Source organism: Grampus griseus (genome assembly GCF_964374135.1).
Source record: "Grampus griseus genome assembly, chromosome: 14".
Taxonomy (NCBI): domain Eukaryota; kingdom Metazoa; phylum Chordata; class Mammalia; order Artiodactyla; family Delphinidae; genus Grampus; species Grampus griseus.
In genome coordinates this window covers 3,473,104-3,497,769 of record NC_139008.1, presented here as the reverse complement: position 1 = coordinate 3,497,769, position 24,666 = coordinate 3,473,104, and the positions used below count along the sequence as shown (strand labels likewise).

The following is a 24,666-nucleotide window of genomic DNA, read 5'->3' as shown; positions in this document are numbered from 1 at the left end:
GTCCCCCAGAGTCCCGAGTGGCATTTGGTGTGTGTGGTTGCTTCCCCTCTGTGCATCTGAAGTCCGTGCAGAGTGTGGACCGAGTGGCCTGACGCTTAGAAGCTCTGAATTTCACACGAATCACCGTCCTTTTCCGAGTCTGCTCTGTGCCAGACACTTACTAGTAATCAGATGCTGTTGGACTTAATTCCCACAACCACCCTGACGGCGTAGGTGCGGTGTCCCACGTCACAGCTGAGAACGCCGGGGCAGAGGAGGGTGCCGGTGACTCTGGGCAGAGAACTGGATGCCCCCGAGCCCGAGCGTCGTCCCTGGCTCCCCCGCCATGCACATGGGATCAGCCCTGCGAACCCCCTCCCCTGCCCCCGTGCAGGCTTGGAAACAGGCTCGTGGAGGTGGGACCCCCTCACCCCCGGGCCCGGGTGTCCCCCGTACGGCTTCCCCTCTGGGGTGAGAAGTCTGTCTAGAGCCTTGAGCTTCATTTGTCTGTTTCTTGGGCATCGGCAGCCTCCTCTGCGTCCCCCTGTGCTCACGTGTCTCGTCAACTCAGGCCGATGTGAGCCTCTAAGAGAACGTGTGAGGAAGTCGCGGTTAGGACCACGCTAAGCCGGATAACGGCACTAAAGCAAGAATGAGTTCTTGATTAAAGGGGACAGAAAATGTTGGCTAGACCTGAGTCCCTATGGGGACGTTTAAACATACTTGTGTGTACTCAGGCCCACGTGCACCTGCTCCGCGTTACTGGGGCTGACTTTTAAAAGTGCATCTGTGAAGCTTGACCGTAAGAGTGTTGCTAGAACATTCGTTCTGACATTTGTCATACGTTTGACCCATCTTTACTGCTCCCTAAGTGGCCGGCTGTTACATAAGAGAGATGGCTGTGAAACGGTGCCCTTGTAGGAAACGCGTGGTTCGTACGCAGTAACGGAATGCCAGGAGGTCAGATCAAATGGAAAACAGTCTTCCCAGTGTAGCTTGGAGCGATGCCCGGAGCAGTGATGCCGTGTTTCATGTAGATGGGAGCCTGTGTCAGTGGTGTCCTGCTTGTCTCATCTTTGCTTTTTTTCCCTTTATAATTGTAGGAGAAAACCAAAGAACTCGCCGAGAAGCAGGCACACCTGTAAGTACGGCCCCGTCTTCGTACCCGCCCAGCAGGCCACTGGTTCCCCAGGAGCCAAGTCCCAGCAGCCCTCACCCTGCAACCTCTGGGGTCAGCTCTGTGTCTTTCTGTCTCAGGGTGGCTGTTTCCATGTCTGTAGTCACCACCCTGGGCAGCTCTGTGTCGGGGAGGTCTCTCCAGAGCATCTGTGAGACGAGTGGGCACGACCCTCCGGGAAGCCTTCTCCTCGCCCTCCCGTAATTGCTGTGTTAATGCGAACCTGCTGCTTTGGGGAAGTGGACGCCTCCCAGTGTAGAGGTGGGGCAGGGGGTCTCCGCTGTCCAACGTCGGTTTTCATAGAAAGTACGGGTTCTACTTTTACGCGCCGCTGGGGGGACTTGAGGAAACCATTTGGCATTAACGGTAAAGACGTGCGTATCCTGGGACCCCCCCCCCGCCTGCCCTTGAGCGGACACCACCGAGAACCGCCTTCGCAGAAGGTGGCGGCGGCACCTGTGTTTGTGCTGCGGACCCTTAGCCACGGTGAAGGCTTGAAGGCCACAGCTGTCTGTCCCCTTGAAGGAACACGCACATGTGGTGACAGCCCGAGCAGAGGTTGCCTGTGGTCGCTGCCTGTCGTGGACGAAGGGCTCGCGGGGCCTTAAGTCATGCTGCGGTCCACGGGGTTTGCCTCATTTCTGTTTATGTGAGGATGACACGTGAAGAAGATACTCCGTTTATAAAGCACATGGTTGCTGTCCGTGCTTGTGGGGTACCGTCCGCCCGTGGTCCTGTAAGCCAGCGGTCCCCAATCTTTTTGGCACCAGGGACTGGTTTCGTGGCAGACAGTTTCTCCAGGGACGGGGCGGGGAGTGGGAGATGGTTCAGGTGGTGATGAGAGCGACGGGGAGCGGCAGATGAAGCTTCGCTCACTCGCCCGCTGCTCACCTCCTGCTGTGCGGCCCGGGGCTGCGGGGGGGACTGGGGACCTCTGCTGCAAGGGAGTCGGGAAGAAGCATCATTATCCCCTCCTTCTGAAGCCGGGAACTAGAGGCTCAGAGACGGGAAGCCGGGGTCTGAGCAGCGAAGCTCCCGCCGGGCTGAGTGGAGCAGAATCCCTGTCGCTCACGAATGTGCTCTGTTGGCTGCCGCCCTGCTCGAGGGTAGTGGGTAGCGGGGTGCTGTTACAGGCCAGGCCCCGGGCGGGGGGCCCCACGGAAGACAGCCTACAGCTGGCCCGGCATGGAGAGACCAGCTGAGGCCCAGGCAGCTCGGAGAAGCCCTGCATCCTTCAGGTTCCGAACGGGAGGGGAAGTCCACGAGGGAGCCAGCCTCACCCCGTGACAGGTGTGGCGGCCTCACCCGCGGCTCGGTCCGGTCCCCAGGGTGAGGCGGGCCTGGAGGGAGGAGTCCTCAGGAGAACCCTGCCCTCGCCTTCGAGCGCATCCTCCCACTGGTGCCTGTCTGCTGGGGCCTTGGCCCTTAGACAGGAGGAAACAGCCCCTCCTTCAGCAGCTCCTTGTGTCATTAGGGCCTAAAAACAGCCCTGGCTCCATCCCAGCGAATGCTTTTTTTAAAAAAAATTATGAATCACTTTCAAAATACAGGAGAGTACAGAGCGTATCAGTTACCCCTGAACCCACACCTGAATTTCACATGAGTCACGTTTTGCCCCATTAGCTTCAGGTCTTTCTTGTGTGCTGCTTTTAAAATTGTAAGTGGCCGTTAACTCTTCCTGAATGCTTTTTCCGCGTCTGTGATCGTCACACATTTTCCCCTTGAATCTGAGTGTGGGTCCTACATCAGGAGGTTTTCTGAACCGTGATTGGATTCCCGGGATCGAACCTCTCATAACTATTGATTTTGTCATCAGCAAGGCGAGATGCGGTTTGTTGATACTTCAGGATTTTCCCATCTGAATTCATAAGTAGAATTGGCCTGTGAATTCATTTATTGTTTTGTATTGTCCTTGTCTGATTTTAATGGCAAGGTTCTCAGAAATGAATTGGGCAGCCTTCTCTGCTTTCAGTTCTCTGAGTCGATTTGTCGGAGGGTGAGGACTCTGGGCCGCGGAGGTTTCCTGGAAGCGGCCCAGAAAAGCGTCTGGGCGGCGCCTGTGTTTGCTGATTCCATTTCTTTAATGCTTATGGTTTGTTATAGTTTTCTGTTTCTTCTTGTGTTGATTTTGGTAATTTTTGCTTTCCTAGGAGATTATCTATTGCCTGTGTTTTCAAAGTTATTGGAATAAAATTGTTCATTATATTCTTGTAGGACTTCTTTCATCTCTAATATATTTGTAGTGATTTCGCCTTATTTAATTCCTGTTGTGTTCCTATTTTTTCTCTCCCCAGCCCCTTTGATATATCTTCCCAGGCATTTGTCTGTTATCATCTGTTTAAAAGAACCAATTTTGTTGTTTCTGTTTACCTTTTCTTTGATTTCTATTCCATTTACCTCTTTATTATTTCCTTATCCTTGCATAATTTCTGTTTTAATTTCTTCTTTGACTCATGAATTGTTTAGAAAGTTTTTTGAAATTTTTTCATTTTTATATTTACTAACAAAAATGTTTTAAATTTTATTTTCAGTAATCAATAATATATTATTAATACTAATTAATATAGAAGAGCAATAATTTCTCTTGTACAGGTGTCCCAGATGATCTTTATTTTTATTTTAAAAAATGTTTTGGCCGCATCATGCGTCATGAGGGATCAGTTCCCCGACCAGGGATCGAATCCGCGCCCCCTGCCGTGGAAGCGCAGTCTTAACCGCTGGACCACCAGGGAAGTCCCCCAGATGATTTCTTTTTAAATTTATATTTCTTTCTAAATTTATATTTAGATTTGATTTGGTTTATTTTTATTTATTTTACTGTGGTGAGAACATTTAACATGAAAGCTATGCTCTTAAACTTTTAAGTGTGCAGTACAGTATTGTTAACTGTAGGTGCACTGTTGTACAGCAGGTCTCTAGAACTCGCTCATCCTGCGTAATTGAGACTTTATGCTCATTGATGAGCAGTTTCTCTTGTCTGCCCTCCTGCCCCCACCCCTGGTAACCGCCCCTCTGCTCGCTGATTCTGTGAGTTTGACTGTTTTGGGTCCCTCATGTAAGTGGAGTCACACAGTACGTGTCCTTCTGTGATTGGCTTATTTCACTGAGCATCATGTCTTCAGGGTTCATCCGTGTTGTTGCATATTGCAGGATTTCCTTCTTTATTTTTTATTTTTTTTTGCGGTACGCGGGCCTCTCTCTGTTGTGGCCTCTCCCATTGCGGAGCACAGGCTCCGGACGCGCAGGCTCAGCGGCCACGGCTCACGGGCCCAGCCGCTCCGTGGCGTGTGGGATCCTCCCGGACCGGGGCACGAACCCGTGTGCCCTGCATCGGCAGGCGGACTGTCAACCACTGCGCCACCAGGGAAGCCCTCCTTCTTTATTTAATGGATAATGTTCCATTGTGTTATAAACCAGATTTTCTTTATTCATTCATTCGTCAGTAGACCTTGCGTTTGATTCCACGTCTCGGATATTGTGAGTAGTGCTGCAGTGAACACCAGGGTGCTAACATTTCTTGGAGATCCTGATTTCAATTCTTTTGGATAAACACCAAGAAGTGGAATTGCTGGATCATAAGGTAGTTCTACTTACAGTTTTTTGAGGAACCTCCATACTGTTTTACACAGTGGCTGCACCAGTTTGCATTCCTGCCAGCAGTGCACAAGGGTTCTGATTTTTCCACATCGTCACCAATACTTGTTGACTCTGGTCTTTTTCATGAAACCATGACAGGCATGGGGTGGCAGCTGCTTGAGTTTTGACTTGCATTTCCCTGATGATTATGTATGTTGAGAACCTTTTCATGCTCCTCTGGCTGGCTGTCTACTTTGGAGACATATCTAGTCAAGTCTTCAGTGCATTTTTAATAGGGTTATTAGTGGTTTGTTTTGTTTTGTTTTGTTTTTTTTTGCTTTTGAGTTGTAGGAATTCCTTATGTGTATTGGGAAATTCACCCCTTATCTGATATGTGGTTTGCAAATGTTTTCTCCCATTCCGTGGGTTGCCTTCTTATTCCGTTAATGGTTTCCTTTGCTGCACAGAAGCCTTTTCATTTGACGTAACGCCGCTTGTCTATTTGTGTTTTTATTGCCTGCGCCTTTGGTGTCATGTCCCTGAAATCGTCGTGCCTACTTGGTGCTTGCCCGGACGGGTGGGCCAGGCCGCTGCGCCTTGTTTGTGCCCCACGGTACGGCAGGGCTGGCCGGTGGCGCGTCCTCAGCGCTGACCTCGCTGGGACCCGACACCAAAGCTCTACTTGGCAGTAGCTGGTGGACTGTTTTTCCGTGCAGGCCTGCCTGTCTGTCCCGTTGAGTTCTGGGCGGAATGGAGAAGGGCAATAAATGTTGAAAACAAAATGGAGCTAGGCTCTGACGAGCAGATTCATCCTTTTTTGACGACATAAAGCTCTTCGTGCATGCACGTGTGTGTGTAATTCAACCAGCGAGGAGAACGGACGAGAGGAGCAAGATAAGCAGTGGAAACAAGGAGACGCGCCTGAAGCCTGTCCCTCCCCAGGAGCAGGACAGAGGGGGGTCATGCTGTCTGTGGACAAAAGTGAAGTTACGTCAGAGAGAGCAGCAAAGTGCAGGCACAAGGAGAACGTGGGGAAGGGAGCCCGAGGCCCGTGGGGCGCGGAGGAGGCCGAGGCTGCAGCCCGCCCGACACTTCCGCACCAACCCTGCCGCTGACATGGCCCCTCGGTTTTTCCCGTGGGCCTGATCGCCAGGACCCCCGGCACGACGGTCACTGCAACAGCCGGAGTCCCTGAGCTGCTCCGGGCGCCGGCAAGCCCTCCAGGCAGGATGAAGAGCCTAGGGACAGCGCCGTCCTCGCACGATGCCCGCAGACGCCCGCCTTGCCCCCCGGAATCCGCCAGTAAGAGGCACAGCCCAGCGTCACCCCCAGACCCAGTTACCTCTGGGTGGTTTGATTTGCTTGTCAAGGGATCTCTGCTCACCTGTCAGAGCACCTGGCAGGTGTGGTCAGGGACCCTCCGGTGTGAGGATGCTCTCAGAATGCACGGCCCACCGACGGGCTTGCTGCCGGGATGAGGAACCGTGCGGGCGAGACACCGACTGGCATTTAGAGGGAGGAATCGCCCGGAGCTCTGCTCGCCGCACCCGCCCCACGGCCTCCCCAGGAGGCTGGTGAGGACAGCGTGGTGCTTCTGTCACATTGCAGGCGACTCGGACACCAGGTCCTGCATGCTGGTGGCTGGGGCCCGGGAGACGCGGGAGGAGGGGCTTGAGATGGGCGGAGCTGACCTCGGAGGCTCCCATCGAGGGAGGCAGGCGGCCCCCCCACGTGCCCAGTGTTCCCTGGAAAGGGAGTGCCACGGGCCCTCTACCCCAGACGGCCGTCCCCCAGGGTGGGATGGGGTTGGAGGGCCGGGAAGGACCTAGCTCTGTGCCGCCGCCTGGGAGCCCCTCCCGCCCCTCTCCTCTGCCCGCCGCCCGGCCCCAGACACGGCCAGGCAGCCCCCGTGAGTGGGGTCGTTTGTGGGTTTCCTAACGGTATCTCTTGAGTCTTCCGGTAGCGCCCGCGATCCCTGCCTCCTGGCGCTGCCTTAGCCGTCGTCTTCCGCCCCCTGCCGGGACGCGGCGGCACTTAGCCGCCCTATTCCGCCCCCTGCCGCCCCCTGCCGGGACGCGGCGGCACTTAGCCGCGCTCTTCCGCCCCTGCCGGGACGCGGCGGCACTTAGCCGCGCTCTTCCGCCCCTGCCGGGACGCGGCGGCACTTAGCCGCGCTCTTCCGCCCCTGCCGGGACGCGGCGGCACTTAGCTGCGCTTGTCTGATCACCGCCTCAAGAGATGCGCCTCTGCTTGCTTCCTCTGTTAGTTACGTTCCTCACTTAAGACATCTGCCCGCGTCTCTCTTGCTCTCGAGTACAAAGGGCAATTCCTGTTGCTCGTCCGAACGGTCACAGCCCCTCTGTTCTCTGATTCTCAAAGAGAAGATGTGAAAAGAAGCCGTTTACCAGAGTCCTTTTCCAGCGTGGCCTCGGGCGGTCCTTCCTGTGAGGGTTTGTAGGCGATATGCCTCTCACAGGTTATGGATCTGAATCCAGTTCCCGGCCTGACGCTGGCAGGCTGACAGATCGCGGTGGGTGTTTTGAGCGTCCGCCGTTCTCACGCACAGAGAGCGGCGGGTTCGGCGTGACTCTTGGTCTCTGTCTTGGCAGCCAGGAGCCCCTCTCCACGGCCAGCTTCACCATGGCGGGCCTGGTTCCGGACCTGCAGCACATCCTCTTCTGGATGTCCAACTCGGTTGAGCTTCTGTACTTTATCCAGCAGAAGTGCCCACTCTACATGCAGAGCCTGGAGGAGGACCTGGATGTCACAGGTATGGCCGCGCTGCTGCTCCCAGGTGGTGAGCAGGGGAGAGGTGGCCCCCAGAGCAGAGACGGGTGTGTGTCGGGGGCGTCCCCAAAGAGGGAGGTGACCTGCCGGTCGGGCTATAACCCGGTGCCTCTCGTCTGTGACGCGTCGGCGTTCTCTGTCCCCGTCATTTCACGCAGCCCCACTGGGGGAGGCCCGGGAGACACAGGTCACTCACTGCATTCTGTCAGCCCTTGGCCGCCAGCCCCTCCAGAACGCACCGCAGTCTCAGAAAGGAGGCGCGTTGCTCGTGAGAGTTACGAGACTGTGCGACACGTGTTGACTTCAGAGACTAAAACGTAGGAAAACGTGCCTCCTAGAGCTGATGCAACGCAGTGTAAAGCGCTGAAGACGCTCAGTGAGAGAGTGACTCTGACTGGGGCGGTCTAGGAGGGCTTCGTGGAGAAGGCGGTATTCGGCCAGGCCCTGAGGGGGTGTGAGATGTCAGCTGGCGTGTGTCTGATGGGGCCGCAGCGCGTCCTGGCACTGAGCCGGGACGGAGCAGCGGGGCTTCATGCAGCAAGACCGGGTGTGGCAGCCGGGGACCAGGGGCTTGGTTTCGTCCCGTGCGGCCTCGCTCTGCCCTGCGAGGACAGAGCCGGGGGCCTGCCTGCCTCGGGGAGCGGTGGGGAGGCCGCTCGGCAGGACGGGCGCGGCCGTGTCTCCCGGGACACAGGCTCACAGTCGGCCTGAGGCCCTGGGCCCTGCTGGTTCCCCTGATGCCGACCGGCTAGGTTCCTAGGGGAGGGGCTCGTGGCGGCCTCCGGCGAGGGGGCTGGTCTGCCCAGGGGCGGGCTGTCCCACTCTGCGCTCAGTTGGCCACCGGCTTCGGAGACGGGGTGGCGGGGCCGAGGCCCTGGGGCGTCCCGGCCAGGCCCGGGGAGACGGGGTCCGCCTACCTTCCTCTCGTCAGTTGTGGTTTCTGAGTCTTTTCTCCCCCCGACTTCCCAGGGAAGGGGCAGTGGGGACTGTCTTGGGCTCCCAGGGCCTCCGTGGATACGTGGCAGAAGCAGTGTCTCCTCCGTGCCCCAGTGGTCGGTCATTCGTTGCAGGCCCGCTGGCCTGTCGCTCCCTCCCTTGTCCCCCTTGGGCGGACATTGTGAACACCATCCAGTAGACCCCCAGGATGGGGCAGCTGCTGTCTGTCCACCGGACCTGGGTTGGACACAGACTGTCACCCACCTTTGCCCCGCACGTGACGCGAGGACCACACCTCCCGAGTCTCCGTCGCCCGCGCGCCTCGCTCTGCGCAGCGGCCCAGGCCCACCCCGTGCCTGGTGCTGCCGGAATCCAGCGCCTGCAGAGGCTTCCTGTCACCTCTCTCCCCAGACCCTGCTGAGCTCCTTTGGGGGGGTGGCCTCCAGCCCCCCAGGACTGAGGCCGCAGCGCTCAGCGGGCTCTGAGTGGAGGGGACTGTTGTGCACGTGGCGTCGGCCGGCGAGCACCCGGCCTCTGGCTAGTCCTTCCGTGCGGAAGCCAGGAGGCCGGCACACGTCGGGAGACGGCACCCCGTCACCCCGACTTCGGGCACAGTGCTCACAGGCGAGTCCCGCTGGTGCCCCTCCTTGTCTGGACATATTTCAGACGCTGTGTTGAGAGGCTGCAGGCCTGGGGTTAGCGTATCCTTCACAGGGACCCTGGGTCAGGCTGATTTTCATGAAAAAAGCTCCTGGGGGGCTCTGCTGTTAGGAAGATATTCTTGGTCCAAGGCCCAGATGTCGTGTAGCCCAGTTGACGTTGGGAGAGTGAGCACGTGGACGGCTGGGGTCCCACCTCTGCCCGCCCCGGGGACCACAAGGGCTGGGGAAGCCACAGCAGGACCTGAGCGTCCCGGAAACAACGTCCGGGGCGGTGCAGGCTCCGGAGAACTCAGAGGAAAAAACCGTCAACCAGGGGGCGAAGGGAAGGTCAGAGTTGGCGTGTTTGGCCTCCTGACCTTCAGCAGGAAATATCTGTGGGAAGAATTCTAAAAACAGAGATGTGTCATGTCCTGAAAACTGGAAAAAGAGCTTTTTCTTCCCCAAACAACCTTTTCTGTCTGAAGCTCTTATCCAGGAAGCCCGTTCACAGGGGAAGATAAAAGATTAGCCCATCAGGGGGGACGTTTATTTAATTCATTTAAAGTTCTCCTGTAAGGCTTTGAGGCTCTGCCTCAGCGCCTGTGGACTGTGGGGTCCCAGGGGGCAGTCCTCAGCCCCGGGGCCTCAGGAGGGAGGGGGGACGAGGCCCGGGTCCTCTGACAGGCGCGTGCGGGCGTCAGCTGAGTCGGAAACCCCAGCAGAGCCCGCGCCGCGGCTAGGAGGGTTTCAGGGTGTTTCTGCGGCGTCTGCTGGGAGCCGCCCGGGGTTGTGCTCTGTGGACCCCCAGCCTCCTCCCTCTGTCCGTTCTCTCCTCCCTCTCTCCAGAGCCCCCGGGCCCACGTGAGGGACGTAGGTCTCCTTCTCAGACAAGCTGGTGCCGTCAGAGCCTGCGGCCCCTGCAGTCACCCGATTGGCTTCTCCCCCAAAGCCCAGGGGGGCTGCAGGGAGCAGCCAGACCCTGCCGGGCTCCGGGAAGGGCCCTGGGGAGGCCCCGCAGGCCTCCGGCTTCCTGGTCGGGAGGGTTCTGGGGTGTGAGCCCTGGAGGCTCAGGGAGCCCCGAGCCCTCGATGGGCCATGCTGGCGTCTGCAGGGCGGGTCTCTGACGGACGCGCACACCGTTTCCGTTGGCCCAGTAGCCGGGCGGCCCCGTCCCTGTGCTCCTGGGAGGCCCAGCTTAGCACTCAGGGCAATTCCCGGCCTCCCTCCCTCCCTGAAAGAAGGTTCCCAGACGTGGGGTCCCCTCTATGCATTAAGCAAGAGGCCGCACGGGACGGGCAGCGCAGGAAAGCCTTGCCGCCGGCCTTCCGTCCTCGTCAGGAGAAGCGAGGGGCCGAGCGAGCGGAGGACGGAGGCGGGCATCCCGTCCGGTCCCTCCCCAAGTGCCACTGGGGCCGCTGGCACCAGGCACCTCATGCCTCCCGACTTCGGGAAGGCCCCTCGGGATGGCCCCTCCCTGTTGGGCCCCTGGTCTTGGGGACCCCGTGGCCAGCCTGGCCTCTTGGCCGTACAGGAGCCCCACCCGGGGGAGGGAGTCAGCTGGCGTCACTCACACCCCCCAGTCCCAGCCGCAGCTGCAGCCCCCTGGCCGCTGCCCAGACTGGGAGGCCCGTCCCCCGAGGTGCTGAGCGCCCAGGGTCTCCGCTCTGTGCCTGAGACACGGCAGTGTCTTCCCTGGGGGGCGCTAGTGGGGGGGAACGGGGCACGAGGGCCATCTGGGCTTCTCGGGAAAGTGTCATGACGGCCTCCTTAGGACCTCTGGCCAGGTGTCCTTCGACCTGTCTCCCGAGTGAGAAGTGACCTGCGGGCCAGGATCTGCCAGCGCTGGGCACTTGGTCCCGACCCGTATCCGGAAGCTGCTAGCGTGCGAGCATCTGCTGCGCTTGGTATCGAGTTGGTGCCCGTGGGCTTGGAAGCTCGGGGCCTGGGGTCCTGGCCACCTCAGCCGGGTCCCGGGGGCCCCGTGGCTTTGGTTTGTCACGTTTTCCAAACCCAAGAGGAGGTGCTGGGCGGAGCCCTCAGGAGGCGTCGGGTGGGGGTTTGTTTGAACTCGCGGCAGTTCCAGAAGGTTCCTGCCCGAGTCCCCCCTCCCCTGCCCTGCAGTGACAGCGCCACGTTCCCCCGCAGGCTCGAAGGAGTCCCTGTTCTCCTGCACGCTCACGGCCAGTGAGGAGGCCATGGCCGTGCTGGAGGAGGTCATCCTGTACGCCTTCCAGCAGTGCGTGTACTACGTCTCCAAGGTACGGCCTCTGCGTGCGTGTTCTCCCGGGGGACCTGGGTGCCGGCCTGGCCGCCTCTGCCCGCCCGGACCCTGGCCTCGGGCCCTGGCCCCCTCACCTGCTGTTGCTCTCGTCGAGCGAGTCCTCTGCCCCAGGCGGGGCCAGCGAGCGAGAGAGACGAGGCCGGCTGCTCTGGGGAGGCGGCTCGGACGGCGGGACAGCCGTGCGGTGGTTCCGGCTGCCATGGCCCTGGCTCCCCTGCCCGCGCCGTCCCTAACGCTGGTGGGGGCAGCCGTGCGGCGATGTCGCGGGACTCAGAGCCGAGCGGGGGACCCCGGGGCTCTGCCGCCCCCACTCCGTCCAGTAAAACCCTTCTGATAAAATAAGAAGAGGGCGAAGCCCCCTGCCCTCAGGGTCCTCTGGGTGCCGTCCGGCCCCTTTGCCGGAGCCCCTGCAGCCCGTGTCATCTGTGCCTTCGCTGGGAGCTTTACCGACCCCCCTCCCCGCCGCGGCTCCTGCTGGCTGAGCCCGGCGCTCACACGTGGGTCGCTGACACACGTGGTCTGGCCGAGGCGTGAGTGGGATGGGTCGGGCCCGGGGCCCCTGCCCACAGCAGCCGGTGTTTTCCTCTCGCCCCCAGTCCCTGTACGTGTGCCTCCCGGCCCTGCTGGAGTGCCCCCCCTTCCAGCTGGAGTGCCGCGAGAGCTGGTGCTCGGCCCCTCAGCTGCCCGAGGAGCTGCACCGCGTCGTGTCCATCTACCAGGCCACCCTGGACCTCCTGCGGCCGCTGCAGGTGCACCCCGAGATCGCCGCCCAGGTGCTGGCCTACCTCTTCTTCTTCTCCGGCACGCTGCTCTTCAACCAGCTCCTGGACAAGGGTGAGGGTCCGGGGCGGACAGCCCGCAGGGCCACTGAGCGTGTCCTTCCGGAGACCAGCGGGCTGAGCTGTCCCGCTCCATGGGGTCTGGGCGGGTGCCGCGGGGGGAGGACGTGCTGCAGAGCCTGTCCCCGTGGGAGCGGGAGCCGCCTGTCCGTGTCTGCACAGGGCCCCGCCGGCCTTTCCTGGTTTATTTTATCCCCGCGTGGCCTGGGGCCCCTGTGAGCGAGGAGGCAGCAGGCTCAGGGAAGTGACGTGGCCTTTGACCCTGCCTCACTGCCACCCAGATCTCCTCCATCGCCCTGCCCAGCGCTCAGGGCCGAGGCAGTGCTGGGGTGCGGGGCAGGGAGAGTGGGGCCAGCCCACAGCACGTGCGAAGCCTGGACCACGGCCCTCTGCACTTGGGGTCGCGTGGCTGTCACTGCCCCTCCCTGCCCTGCCACCTTCACCTCCCACCTCCATACCCACCCACCCATGCCCAGAGAGGGGTCTGGAAGCAGGTAGTTGTCTTAGAAACTGACATAAGGTCTTCCGACTGTCCAGAGGCCTGGTGGGGGGGGGGTGCGGGAGGAGGACAGGACTAGGGCCCAGCCGGGCCTGGCTCCCTCGGGGTGGGGGGTGGCGGGCAGCATGCCTGCCCTGTGAGGGCAGCCCGGCATCACCCTCGTTCCCTCTCTCCGTTCCCAGGGCCCTCTCTGAGTTGCTTCCACTGGCCCAGAGGCGTCCAGGCCTGTGCCCGCCTGCAGCAGCTCCTGGAGTGGACACGGAATGCCGGCTTTGGCGAGGCTGGAGAGCGCTTCTTCCGGAAGCTTTCCTGCACACTCAGCCTGCTGGCCACGCCCAGTGCCCAGCTCGTGCAGGTGGGAGGGGTATGGAGGGTGGGGGCAGCGGGCGCAGCGAGGATGGGGCGGCACCCTGCACGGTCGCCAGCTTGCAGACCAGGAGGGGCTCAGTGGGCTTGCAGTGGCTTAGTCCACAGCTGTTCCCACCTGCAGGCGGGATAACGGCCCCAGGATGTCTGTGTCTAGTCTCTGACCTGCAGCTGTGGCCACAGGGGGCCCTGCTGATGTGGGGAGGTCACCCTGGGGCACCTGGTGGCCCTGTCTAAGCACACGAGTCCTTAAAACTGGGAAAATATTTGCAAACGATGAGACCAACAAGGGCTTAATTTCCAAAATCTACAAACAACTCATACAGCTCGATATCAAAAAACAACACAATAAAAAAATGGGCAAAAGACCTAAACAGACATTTCTCCAAAGAAGATATACAGATGACCAAAAGGCACATGAAAAGACGCTCAGCATTGCTGGTTATCAGAGAAATGCAAGTTGAAACTACAGTGAGGTATCACCTCACAACGGTTGGAATGGCCATCATTCAAAAGCCTACAAATAACAAATGCTGGAGAGGGCGTGGACAGAAGGGAGCCTCTTGCACTGTTGGTGGGGATGTAAACTGTGCAGCCACTATGGAGAACGGTATGGAGGTTCCTCCAAAAACTAAAGATAGAGCTACCATATGACCCAGCAATCCCACTCCTGGGCACATATCCAGAGAAAACTCTAATTCGAAAAGACATGTGCACCGCAGTGTTCATAGCAGCACTATTTTCAATAGCCAAGACACGGAAGCCACCTAAATGTCCATCAACAGACAACTGGCTTAAGGAGATGCGGTACACGTATGCGATGGAGTACTACTCAGCCATAAAAAAGAATGAAATAATGCCATTTGCAGCAATATGGATGGACCTAGAGATTGTCATACTAAGCGAAGTAAGTCAGAAAGAGAAGGAGAAAGACAAATACCATATGATATGACTTCTGTGTGAAATCTAAAAATATGATACAAATGAATTTATTTACAGAACAGAAACAGACTCACAGGCATAGAAAACAAACTTATGGTTACCAGAGGGGAAAGCGGGCGGGGGGAGAGATAAATTAGGAATTTGGGATTAACAGATACAAACTACTATACCTAAAACAGGTAAACAGCAAGGTCCTACTGTACAGCACAGGGAACTGTATTGAATATCCCGTGATAAACCATAATGGAAAGGAATCCGCAGCAGGATCGTATATATATATAATCACTTTGCTGTAGACCAGTAACTAACAGAACGTTGCAAATCAACTATACTTGAACAAAAGAAGAAAGAGGGAAGCAGAAGAGTGCGTCAGAGAGACAGGAAAGGGCTGGCTCTGAAGGTGGAGGACGGGGCCACGGGGCAAGGGTACAGTAGCCTCCAGGAGCTGGGAATGGCCCTCGGCTGGAGGCCAGCACAGGAACGGGACCTCAGTCCTACAACCACAGGCAAACGGATCCTGCCCTGGAGCCGCCAGAAGGAGCACAGCCCTGCAACTCTTGATTCTAACCTGTGCGACCTGTGCTGGACGTCCGACCCCCAGAACTGTAAGACTGCGCTCACTGCCACCTTCGTGGTCGTTTGTTAGAATAGCAGCAGGAAACAGACACCAGCTCACCTGCCTCCCTCACCTGCTGTGCGACATGGTCGTCACAGGTAATCAGCGAGACCAAGCTACCCAGGCCCTTTCCTGCCGGGCAGCGACATGGAACCCACCCGGGGGATGGCCAGTGTGTTTGCAGGGCGGCCCCATGGACTCCGCTTCCCACGCCCTGGGGAGCTGCTCCGTGTTTGAACCGCGTAGGGGACCGGCTGCCCCGTCCACCCCCGTGAAGTCCCAGCTGACGTGAGCGCAGCCAGGAAGCCCCACATGGCAGTGACGGCGTCCACAGCCACGGCCACCACGGGCAGCCGCGAGCCACTGTGTGGAGCTCAGACTTGGGCAGAGCATCCGCCTGCAGAGGGGAAGACGAGATGGGGTCCCCCCTGGGGCGCTGCTGTGCACACTGCTCTTGCCCTGGGCCTGGCACACAGGCGTGTGCCCTGGCGAAGTTACCACAGGGGTCCGCGACCCCCAGGCCACGGACCAGTACCAGTCCGTGGTCTGATAGGAACCGGGCCGCCCAGCAGGAGGTGAGCGGTGGGTGAGCGGGTGAAGCTCCAGCTGTAGGTACAGCCGCTCCCCATGGCTCGCGTCACCGCCTGAGCTCCGCCTCCTGTCGGACCAGCGGCGGCGTCAGGTTCTCACAGGAGCGCGACCCCTACTGTGAACCGCGTGTGCGAGGGATCTAGGTGGCACGCTCCTTCCGAGAATCTAATGCCTGGTGATCCCAGGTGGTGACGCTGGCGCTGGGGAGGGGCGGCAAGTGCAGATCCTTAGCACAGAGGTTTGACTGTCCAGAGACCATAATAAGTCAGTTACTTGCAGACTCATATCAAAACCCTGTCAGTGAGCGGCAAGTGACAATTAGCTCAGGGCTCCCACTGAGTCTGCATTGTGGTGAATTGTATAATTATTTCATTACACATTACAGTGTAATAATAATAGAAATAAAGTGCACAATAGATGTAATGCGCTTGAATCATCCCCACACCATCCCCCACTGGCGCCCAGTCCGTGGAAAAATTGTCTTCCACGAAACCGGTCCCTGGTGCCAAACGCATTGGGGACCGCTGAGTTACCAAGCTGGGTGCTTCAGGTTTGCGTGGTTTTCTGTGGTGTTTGTACTTCAGTACAAAATGCACGGCAAGGAAGGAGCAGCGGTGCACTAGCTGCTCAGCTGCGCCTCTCCCTGCACAGCTGGGAGCTGCCCGCTCCGTCCTCTGGCAGAAGACTGGGGTCTATTTCTAGAGCATTTAAGACCGAGGGTCTCCAGGTTGGGACATGGGATCTCACCCTGAAGGAGGGAGCACCCCGGTGGCAGAGCCCCCATTGCTGGAGCCCCACACTCTCGACCACCAGGCCCGGGCCTGCGCCCTCCAAGCAGGGGGCGGCCAACTTGGCAGGGCTGGCGGTCAGCGACAGCCCAGGGCAGGACGGAGGATGCTGACACTGGGCCTCCACAGCCAACCAGCCAGGAGAGGGAGAGAGAGGCAGGGAGTGAGGCAAAGAGGCCTCAGGCCATAGTTTGCCACCCTCAAAACGGACTGTTCAGGGAGGAGAAACTTACTTAAAAACCATTTGTAGGGCTTCCCTGGTGGCGCAGCGGTTGAGAGTCCGCCTGCCGATGCAGGGGACGCGGGTTCATGCCCCGGTCCGGGAAGATCCCACATGCCGCGGAGCAGCTGGGCCCGTGAGCCATGGCCGCTGAGCCTGCGCGTCCGGAGCCTGTGAGGAGAGGCCCGCGTACAGAGAAAAAAAAAAAAAACATTTGTATCGTCTTAAAGATAAGGGAAGATACAGTAACCATTACATAACAGGATGCTATAAATAAGAGAACAAAAAGAATTCTTGGAAGTTACAACTACGACAGCAGAGATGCAGAGGTCAGTAGCAGAGCTGGAAGATAAAGTCCGGGAGATTGCCCGGAAGCAGAGCCAGCAAGGTGGAAGAGGCGCTCGCACCTGCTGGGGGACGGCTCAGCGCCGTCGGGGCGCCCGCCGACGCCAGCCTCGGAGAAGCACAGGCGTGGCGAAGCGTGGCTTCTAGGATGAAAGTCAAAACCACCTCCGGGCAGACGAGGCCGTCCTGTGCTGTCATGTGTTTGGGGTGGAGGTGTCAGGAAGAGGCCGCTCTCCCCGCTTCCCCACGTAGCTTAGGATGTTGTCTGTCCCTTCAGTGTCGATACTCGACAACCACCGCCCAGGCCTCTTGATGTGGGCAGTAAAATCAAACGTGGGCGAAACAGAGAAGAAGGAAGAAAGAAGGAAATTAAGGGACCGGTCAAGTGAGGCCCCGCATCCAAGCAGCGTGAGGCCAGAGACGGCAGGGCCGACAGGGAGTGAAGACAAACCGACAGTTGCCCAGCCCGCTCGACCCGAGTGTCCGGACTGCAGGTGCAGCCGGTGGGTGAAAAGCACAGTGGCTGAAACAGACCTGCACCAAGACGCGCTCACAGGCTTGCAGAGACGCCGCTGAGCTTCCAGAGAAGAAGGAGAGCAGCTCGGGTCTGGAGGTCAGCGGTCAGGATGGTTTCCGACTTCTCAGGAGCGAATGCAGGAGCTGCCTCCCATATTCCCTCCGAGGCCAGCTCGAGCCTGGAGTCCTGATGCCTGATGGCGGGGACAGTGGCCTGAGGACGCTCTCCCATGCCAGGCCCCCAGCGTCCCCCTAGCACAGGCCTCCCTGGGAAGCTCCTCGAGAGCAGAAGGACGGGGTTCCAGGAAGCAAGACGGACGGAGACGGTAACTCAGCGACCTGCCGTTTGTCTTCTGCCAGGGCGCCTTCCCTGCCCCCGGCTGCCCCCGCAGTCTCGTGTGGCACCTAATGCTACCGTCGTGCCTTCGTGCAGGTCTTTGACCTGCTTGACTCCCTTCACACGGTACGAGGCGGGGGTCCTATTTCACGGCCCCCTAACCTCCCAGTGGTCTCGTCCCGTTTCTTAGCCCCCCGAGGTGGTGTGACAGGGCTTGTTCGGTGGGCAGGGCACTCGGCGCGGTGCCTGCTGGCCTCTCCGGGGAACACCCCCCCCCCGCCACCTGACCCGGCTCTCGCCCTGGACGCCCACAGGCATGGGGTGAGCTGCCCTCTGCACCGGCCTTGACCTCGGCCTCGCTGACCTCGCTGTCCCGCACGGACGCCCCAGGGCGGAGCGGGTGCTGGCGCAGGGAGCCCTGGGCCCTGCCGCCGGAGCTCCCAGAAGGCAGGCCCTCCCTGGGGGGCGGGCTGGGTCCCCGGCCTTTGACCAGGAGCTCCTTCTCGTCAGCAGATGAGCTGGGCGAACCTGCGGGCCGCGTTCCCTGCCCTGAGCCCCGCGCAGCTGCACCGCCTGCTGACCCAGTACCAGCTGGCCTCGGCCATGGGCCCCATGAGCGCCTGGGAGCCAGGTGCCCAGGACAGCCCCGCAGCCTTCAAGTCAGGTGAGGCCTCTCCTCCGGCTGGAGCTCAGAACTCGGGTGTGGCCTGGGGGCTCCTTGACCCCCAGGTCCCTGGGTCCCCAGGTGGGGGGACAGGGCAGGACACCCGAGGAGGAAGACGGCCCAGGGCGGAGGCTCGCCTTTGCCCCCAGGCTCTCGGCTCAGATCAGAGGTCCCCGCTGCCCCTCATGGGGCCTCGCTGGGTGCACGGCCACCAGGAGGAGAGCAGGGTCTCCACACCAGCTGCCACGGCACAACCTGTCGGGAAACGGTGTCGAGCCATCTTGCCCTGGGTGTATTACGTGTGGAGACAGACGTACATACGTGTGTGTATATTTTTATGAGTTTTGTATCTCCTCATTAGCAGTATGTACACTATAACACAAGCAAAAACGGAAAGTAAAGGACGGGGGAAGATCCAGATAGAAGTAGGGCTTCCGACACCTGGTCACCTGGGGCTTGGGCCCTGGGCGCCGTCCCCCGCCCCGTTTACTGGTTCACGTCCAAGGCCTTCTGCGGAGGGAGGGAGGGGGCTCTGTGCTGGGCACCGGGAGCAAGGCAGGGGCTGCCGTCTTCCCTCCGTCTGGAAGGCGCGTGTGTCCTCGTGCGGAGGCCAGCACTTAGGCAGGCTGTGCTCAGCCCCGTGACACGTGCGCGGTGCAGGCGGCGTGGCCGTGGGGGCCCGGCAGGAGCAGGTGGTGGCCTGGGGTGCTGGTGTCTGGGCCGGGTGAGCTGGGCTCCAGGCTGGGGTGTGCGGTGGGCCCGGGGGAGCCAGGGGCCGCAGGCAGGGGTCGTGGCGTGGGGCCCAAGTGCCGAATGGTGGCGCCGGGGCTTCATCCTGGGTGCTCGCTGGGACTCAGGAGGTGTGAGAGCGCCGTATGGGCTTGTGCGGCCCCTCCCGTGTCCCCGGGGTCCCATGGCGTCAGGCGGGGGTGGCCGGGCAGCTGCCTCCTGGCCGGGGGGTCACGCCGCCCTCGCCCCTGCAGAGGACGTCCTGGAGTCCTATGAAAACCCCCCACCCATCGTTTTGCCGAGCGAGGGCTTCCAGGTGGATCTGGAGGCCGACTGCCTGGACGACAGCCTCCACCAGCACCTCCTCTACATCCGCCACTTCCTGTGGAGCCTGCGGAGCAAGCCCAGCCCCGGCGGCAGGCCCGCGCGGCCAGAGTGTCTCCAGGTACCGGGGTGGACGCAGGAGCGGGGGGCTCCCGAGGCCGCGGAGGCTTGGGGGGCCCCTCTGTCCTCCCAGCACATCGGGCTTCCTGGTGCTGAGTTCTTTCCCCCTCCCCCAGGGCCCGCAACACACCAGCCCCGAGGGCCACCCTGAGGACCAGAGCCGCCCCCTGGCTTCCAGGGACCCTGGCAGGGGAGCCCGTGAGGCCGGCTTGGAGCGCACGCCTCCTTCCGCGGGGGACCCCCAGGCACAGGGCCCTCTGGGAAGGCCGCCAGGCCGCGTGAGCCGTGGGGGGGCCCAGGCCGGGGACCCACACGGGGACCCCTCATGCCTGCTCACGCCTCCCGGCACCCCACTCAGCCTGGAACCCGCTGTCCCCGACTGGCCAGAAGCCAGCAGTGCCTGTGGGGAAGTGCTTCTGGAAGGGAGGAGGAACGGGCCGAGCGGCCCGGGGTGCGCAGCCCCACAAGGTGAGCCCCGAGCCAGGCCCGCACCCCAGTCCTGGCCCTGCTGGCTCCTGGGCAACTGCCTTGGGGTCCTTCCCCTGCGGGGCCCTGGTGTCGCGTCTGGCCCGGGCTGTCAGAACGCCTGTTGCCCTGGACACAGGACAGGCTCCTGGGGCAGCTGGGGAGGGCACCGCGTGGCTCAGGCCCGGGCAGCTGGGGACTCGGGGAGTCACTCTGCCCGGGGGAGAGGAAGGATGGCCCCATGACGTGTGTTGAGCCCCAGAGCTGATGCGAGGCCAGCGGGATCGGTGGGGGGGGCGGGGCGGGGGAGCTGGAGCCCTGGGCATGTGGACACTGGGCTGGCCGGGCTGGAGGGCAACGAAGGGCAAGCATCCCCCAGCCCCGCCCGGCCCCTGGTGAGTCCTCAGTGCTCGCGCCAAGCTTAGAGGGTGCCCTGAGGGCAGGGGTCACTGGAACCGAGCTGGGCCTGAGGCAGGACACCTCTCAGCGACCTGGGCGGTGCCCCGGCAGGGCTCCACAACTGACCTCGTGGGGAGAGAGAGGGCGCAGGACCCTCAGCGTGGGGAGCAGCAAGGCCCAGCTGAAAAGAGCCCCAGCTCCGGAGGGACAGACGTGGGGTCACCGCTGAGAAGTGCGGTGGGAGAGGGCAGGGGAGGGAAAGCAGAGCCCCCTTCTCAACCTTGCGGAAGCACCCGGCCTCTGAGAGGGGCCGGTGTCCCGGGGCAGCACAGGGTGGCCTGACCCCTGTCACCCTGATGGTGGTCCAGGTCTGGCTTTTCCCTTCTGGCCAGACGGGCATCTTTCTGGACCTCTGTGAGCACGTGTCTCTTTGGAGTAGCTAAGCCAGGATGTCCCTGGGTCCGGACTCCTGGGCAGGCGCAGGCCCCCGGGGCAGAGTCTGGACAGAGGACTGAGCCGCCGGCCCCTGACCTTACCTAACCTCGCTGCATTTTTCTCGCCCGCCCAGGAGACTGTGCGGCCCCGGCGGCCGAGCCCCCTCCAGCCCCCTCCAGCCACAGCTCCAGCACGGACGACTTCTGCTACATGTTCGTGGTGGAGCTAGACCGAGGCCCCTCCGGGCTGGGCATGGGCCTGGTCGACGGGATGGTGAGTGAGCTGCCCCGCCACTTCCTGCAGGCCCCCAGGCTCCTCTTCTTTCCCAGAGACGGGCCCACAGCTGGGGTGGTCACAGGCAGGCGGTGGGCAGAGGCCCATGGCCCTGGGGACCAGGGGCTGGTGGGGGCGTCTCAGCAGCTGCTTCCGCCGCCTGCACCCTCAGGCCTCATGGCGTCTGTCCTGGGCCTGCGGGGACTCTGATGGTGTCCAGCGCTGTCCTTGAAGACACACTGATGACCATACAGGGAGCCCCACCGGGGGAGGGGCGGAGGTGGCCCTGCCTGGAGACCCCTGTGTGCGAGGGGCCCACGGAGCTCTGAGGCTTCCGCTTCTCCCCCAGCACACACCCCTGGGCGCCCCAGGGCTCTACATCCAGACCCTGCTCCCGGGCAGCCCCGCAGCGTCCGACGGGCGGCTGTCGCTGGGAGACCGCATCCTGGAGGTGAACGGCAGCAGCCTGGTGGGCGTCAGCTACCTGAGGTACCGCGCCTCGCCCCCCCCCCCCCCCCCCGCCAGCCTGTGGGAGGCCACGCCCACCTGAGGTACCACGCCTCGCCCCGCCCCCCGCCTGTGGGAGGCCACGCCCACCCTTGGGACGTCGGAGCTGAGTAAATGGAGGCACAGCCGTCGGCCCGGCTCCCAAGGGCCACCCCCCGCCCTTCCCCCGCACTGGCCCTCCGATGACACACCGGTCCCCGCAGGGGCTCAGGCACCTTGGGGTGGGGCGGGCTCTGGACCAGGCCGCGAGAGCGCAGGCTCCGTGATCCCGATGCTCTGTCACAGCACGGGGGGCTCAGGGTTGCTGACTGTAACTGTCCACTTGGGGTGACAGCTGGGGGGTGGGGGGGTGGGTCGCCCCCCAGCGCCTCCAGGAGGCTCTGCCCGCCGGACCGGCACTGAGTCCTCACCCGGAGGGCTCTTCTACACCGTCCCCACCCCTTCTCTGCTTTCAGAGCCGTGGATCTGATCCGACACGGGGGAAAGAAGGTGCGGTTTCTGGTTGCCAAGTCTGACGTGGAAACGGCCAAGAAGATCCGCTTCCGCACGCCCCCTCCCTAGGCGCCGTGCAGGGGCGGCCCGAGCACCTACGCCTGCGGCTCCCAGGTTACGGCCCCTTCTGCCAGGCTGTTCGGTGTGGCTGTGTCACCCACAGGACGCTAGCCGCAGTCCCTAGTGTACATTTTGTTTTATTGATATGACACATAACACTAAGTTGTGATGCTTGTCACAGAGCCTTCGTGTTTGAAGATTTGAGTGTTAAAGTATAGATTCAATAAACTATCTTTCGTATTGTAGAGGGTGGCGGGGCGTGGAGTCTGGGTGGGCACCGTGCTGGCCCCCTAGAAGGGTTGCTGGAGGTGGGGCGGTGCCCTCCGAGGAACTGCTCCCTCCCTGCCAGCGCGGGAGAGACCCCGGGGAGACACAGGGCTCGCTGGGGTGCCGGGATGGCTCTAACTGCTCCTCGCCTGCCCTCCACCCTGCCCGCAAACAAGGAGCAGCGGGGGAGATGCAGACAGCCTGCCGAGGGAAAGGGCCAGAGCCGCCCCCATCAGAGGGGGCTGCACCCTCGGTGATTCCACACTCAGCACGGTCCCAAAGAAGGGGTCTGGAACCCCCTAGAAGGTTATAAAGTGAGAGTCTTGACCCACTGTGGGTATCCAGGCTTCCCCCCTCAGACTCACACCCCTCCTGATGTCCTCTCTGGTCGCTAAAGCCATGGCTGGGCCCTAATACCAGGCTGGCTGGTCCCAGGCTCTCAGTCTGCGGCCCGGCTGGTGTCCACCTGGTGGCCGTTGCTTCGCCCTGGTGGGGGGCCCGCCTCCTGCACCGGCCGCTGACCACGTGCAGGGCCGTGTTGGTGTCACAGCGGCAGCGCGCGCCTCCCTGGGCTCTGGGCTGGGGTCCTCCTCTTCGACAGGAACAGAGACTCTGGGGACGAGAGGGTCCCGGCCAGGCAGCTGCAGACACACCCCTTACGTGGAAAGGGGTCTCGTGGAGGGACCAGCGGCCGGAAGGTGTGTCCCAGGCACTGGGCCTCGGGCAGCTGTGGGCGCAGAAGAGAGTGCAGGTGGGGGCCCGGGCCTGCGGGTGCTCAGTACCAGGTGTCCGGATTCCACCTGACCTGAAGCAGTTCCCAAAACGGTGGATGAAATGTACTTTAAAAAGTCAGTTAAAATGGGCAATTGAACCCCCCAAAATTCTGAAAGCCCTAAACGGAAACAAGGGCACAAGTTCAGGGAGGCTGGCGGCTGACCCAAGGCCTGCTGAGCACCACCCCACCCCGCCCCCCCCGTGGAGCTGCATGGGGTAGTGGGGGAACCCCTTGCATACTGCAGAGTTCGGGCAGGGAAGGGCTGGGGCCCCTGGGAGGGCTGGGGCCCCAGGGAAGGGGGAAGACCTCCGAGCTGCGCTTCTCGCTGGCAGGGAGCGGGTGCTGAGAGCCCTCGGATCCCTCTGCAGGGAAGGACACACTTCATTCCCGGGATGTTCTTTGAGGTCAGCACTGTGATTATCCCCATTTGCAGACGAGGAAAGTGGAGCACGATGGGACTGTCATTTTCTACATCAGTGGGCCAGCGCTGTAAGTGCTGTGAGGACAACCCGACAGAACCCGACCTCTGGAAGCAGCCACCCTGGTCCGCCCTCGGCGCGGCTGCAGTGGGCGCCCGGCCCAGGTGAGTGCGCCCTGCTCGCGCGCCATCCTCCGGGCCGCAGCCCAGCCCGTGTCCTCACGGCCTCCGAGGCCCCCGGCGGCTCTGCCGCTGCGGCTGACACGCCTGGGACAGCCCAGCCCCGCCGGATTTGCACTCGCGTCGTTGGACTGGACTCCCAGCCACCACAGAAGTCTACCCTGCAAGAACAATGGTAAGGGAACGTTTCTAGAGCGGCCTTGGCTCCGTGTGAAGCAGGGAAAAAAGTCCCCTCAAAATCCGTATTCTGAAACTGGTTCGTAGGCACGTTTGAGACCCAAACTTGCAACATCTGAACGAACGACGTGAAAAAACTGAAAGCCGAGCATTAATTGGCATCTTGGCAAATTGAAAAAAAGCATTTTCTCTAGGTGTCACATCCTCAACCCTGGCCTCCCTGGACCCAAGTCCGGAGGGCCAGGCAGGGCCGGGTGGGCCGGGCCGGGCAGCCCGGGCGGACAAAGGGTGTCGCCGGGGCTCGCAGGTCTGGGTTGGTCCCATCCTGGGAGGGTCAGGTGTCCTTTGGCACGCCCCGCACCAGTGCCCCACGGCTCCGCTCCGCGCACCACCTGTTGCTTCTCGGAAAGCATCCTGGGGCCGGGACGCCAGCCAGAGGCGTCCGCCCCTGCGGCACCCGGCCGGCCCCCATCATCAGCTTCCTCGGCGGCGGATGTTTCTTAGGGCGTCTGGGGGGGGGCAAAACCGGCCGGGGGCGGAGGCAGGAGCTGGCCGGAGCCTGGGGGCGTGGCCAGGAGCGTGGCCGGAGTTGGGGCGTGGCGGAGCCCGCCAGGGGCAGGGCCGGAGCCTGGGGGCGTGGCCAGGAGTAGGCCTGGATGTTGGGCGCGGCGGAGCGGGTGGGCTGGGACTTTCGAAGCAGCAGCACCACCTGGTGGCCGAGCCCCGCCAGGCGCCCGGGGAGCTGGGGCGCAGCCTTGGGGTTTGGTTTACAAGCGGGCCGGGGCCTGACTTGAACGGAACAGTGGTAGAAAGCGCTTGAGAGGAGGGGGTGTCTCCCCCACTTGGTGTAAGAGCAAAGCGCACCCGGACTTGCTCCCAGTAAGGCTTCTGGCGGCAGGTATGGTGGTCACTGGGAACACTTTGCTGGGTGCCCTGCCCCTCCCC

General features: G+C 61.4%; 1 protein-coding gene across 1 annotated transcript in view; it reads left to right on the top strand.

The window, feature by feature from the left end:
- RADIL (Rap associating with DIL domain) overlaps window positions 1-22,024 on the top strand; it is a 60,931-nt gene extending 38,907 nt beyond the window's left edge. The window contains exons 5-15 of the mRNA XM_082670584.1: window positions 1,083-1,120; window positions 7,342-7,502; window positions 11,242-11,354; window positions 11,974-12,211; window positions 12,898-13,070; window positions 17,950-18,100; window positions 19,084-19,274; window positions 19,390-19,741; window positions 20,706-20,845; window positions 21,195-21,334; window positions 21,808-22,024. Of these exons, the coding sequence (XP_082526710.1) occupies window positions 1,083-1,120; window positions 7,342-7,502; window positions 11,242-11,354; window positions 11,974-12,211; window positions 12,898-13,070; window positions 17,950-18,100; window positions 19,084-19,274; window positions 19,390-19,741; window positions 20,706-20,845; window positions 21,195-21,334; window positions 21,808-21,913 (1,803 nt within the window). The 3' untranslated portion in view covers window positions 21,914-22,024. The remainder of the gene's footprint in view (window positions 1-1,082; window positions 1,121-7,341; window positions 7,503-11,241; window positions 11,355-11,973; window positions 12,212-12,897; window positions 13,071-17,949; window positions 18,101-19,083; window positions 19,275-19,389; window positions 19,742-20,705; window positions 20,846-21,194; window positions 21,335-21,807) is intronic.
- The last annotated feature ends 2,642 nt before the right edge of the window (window positions 22,025-24,666 follow it).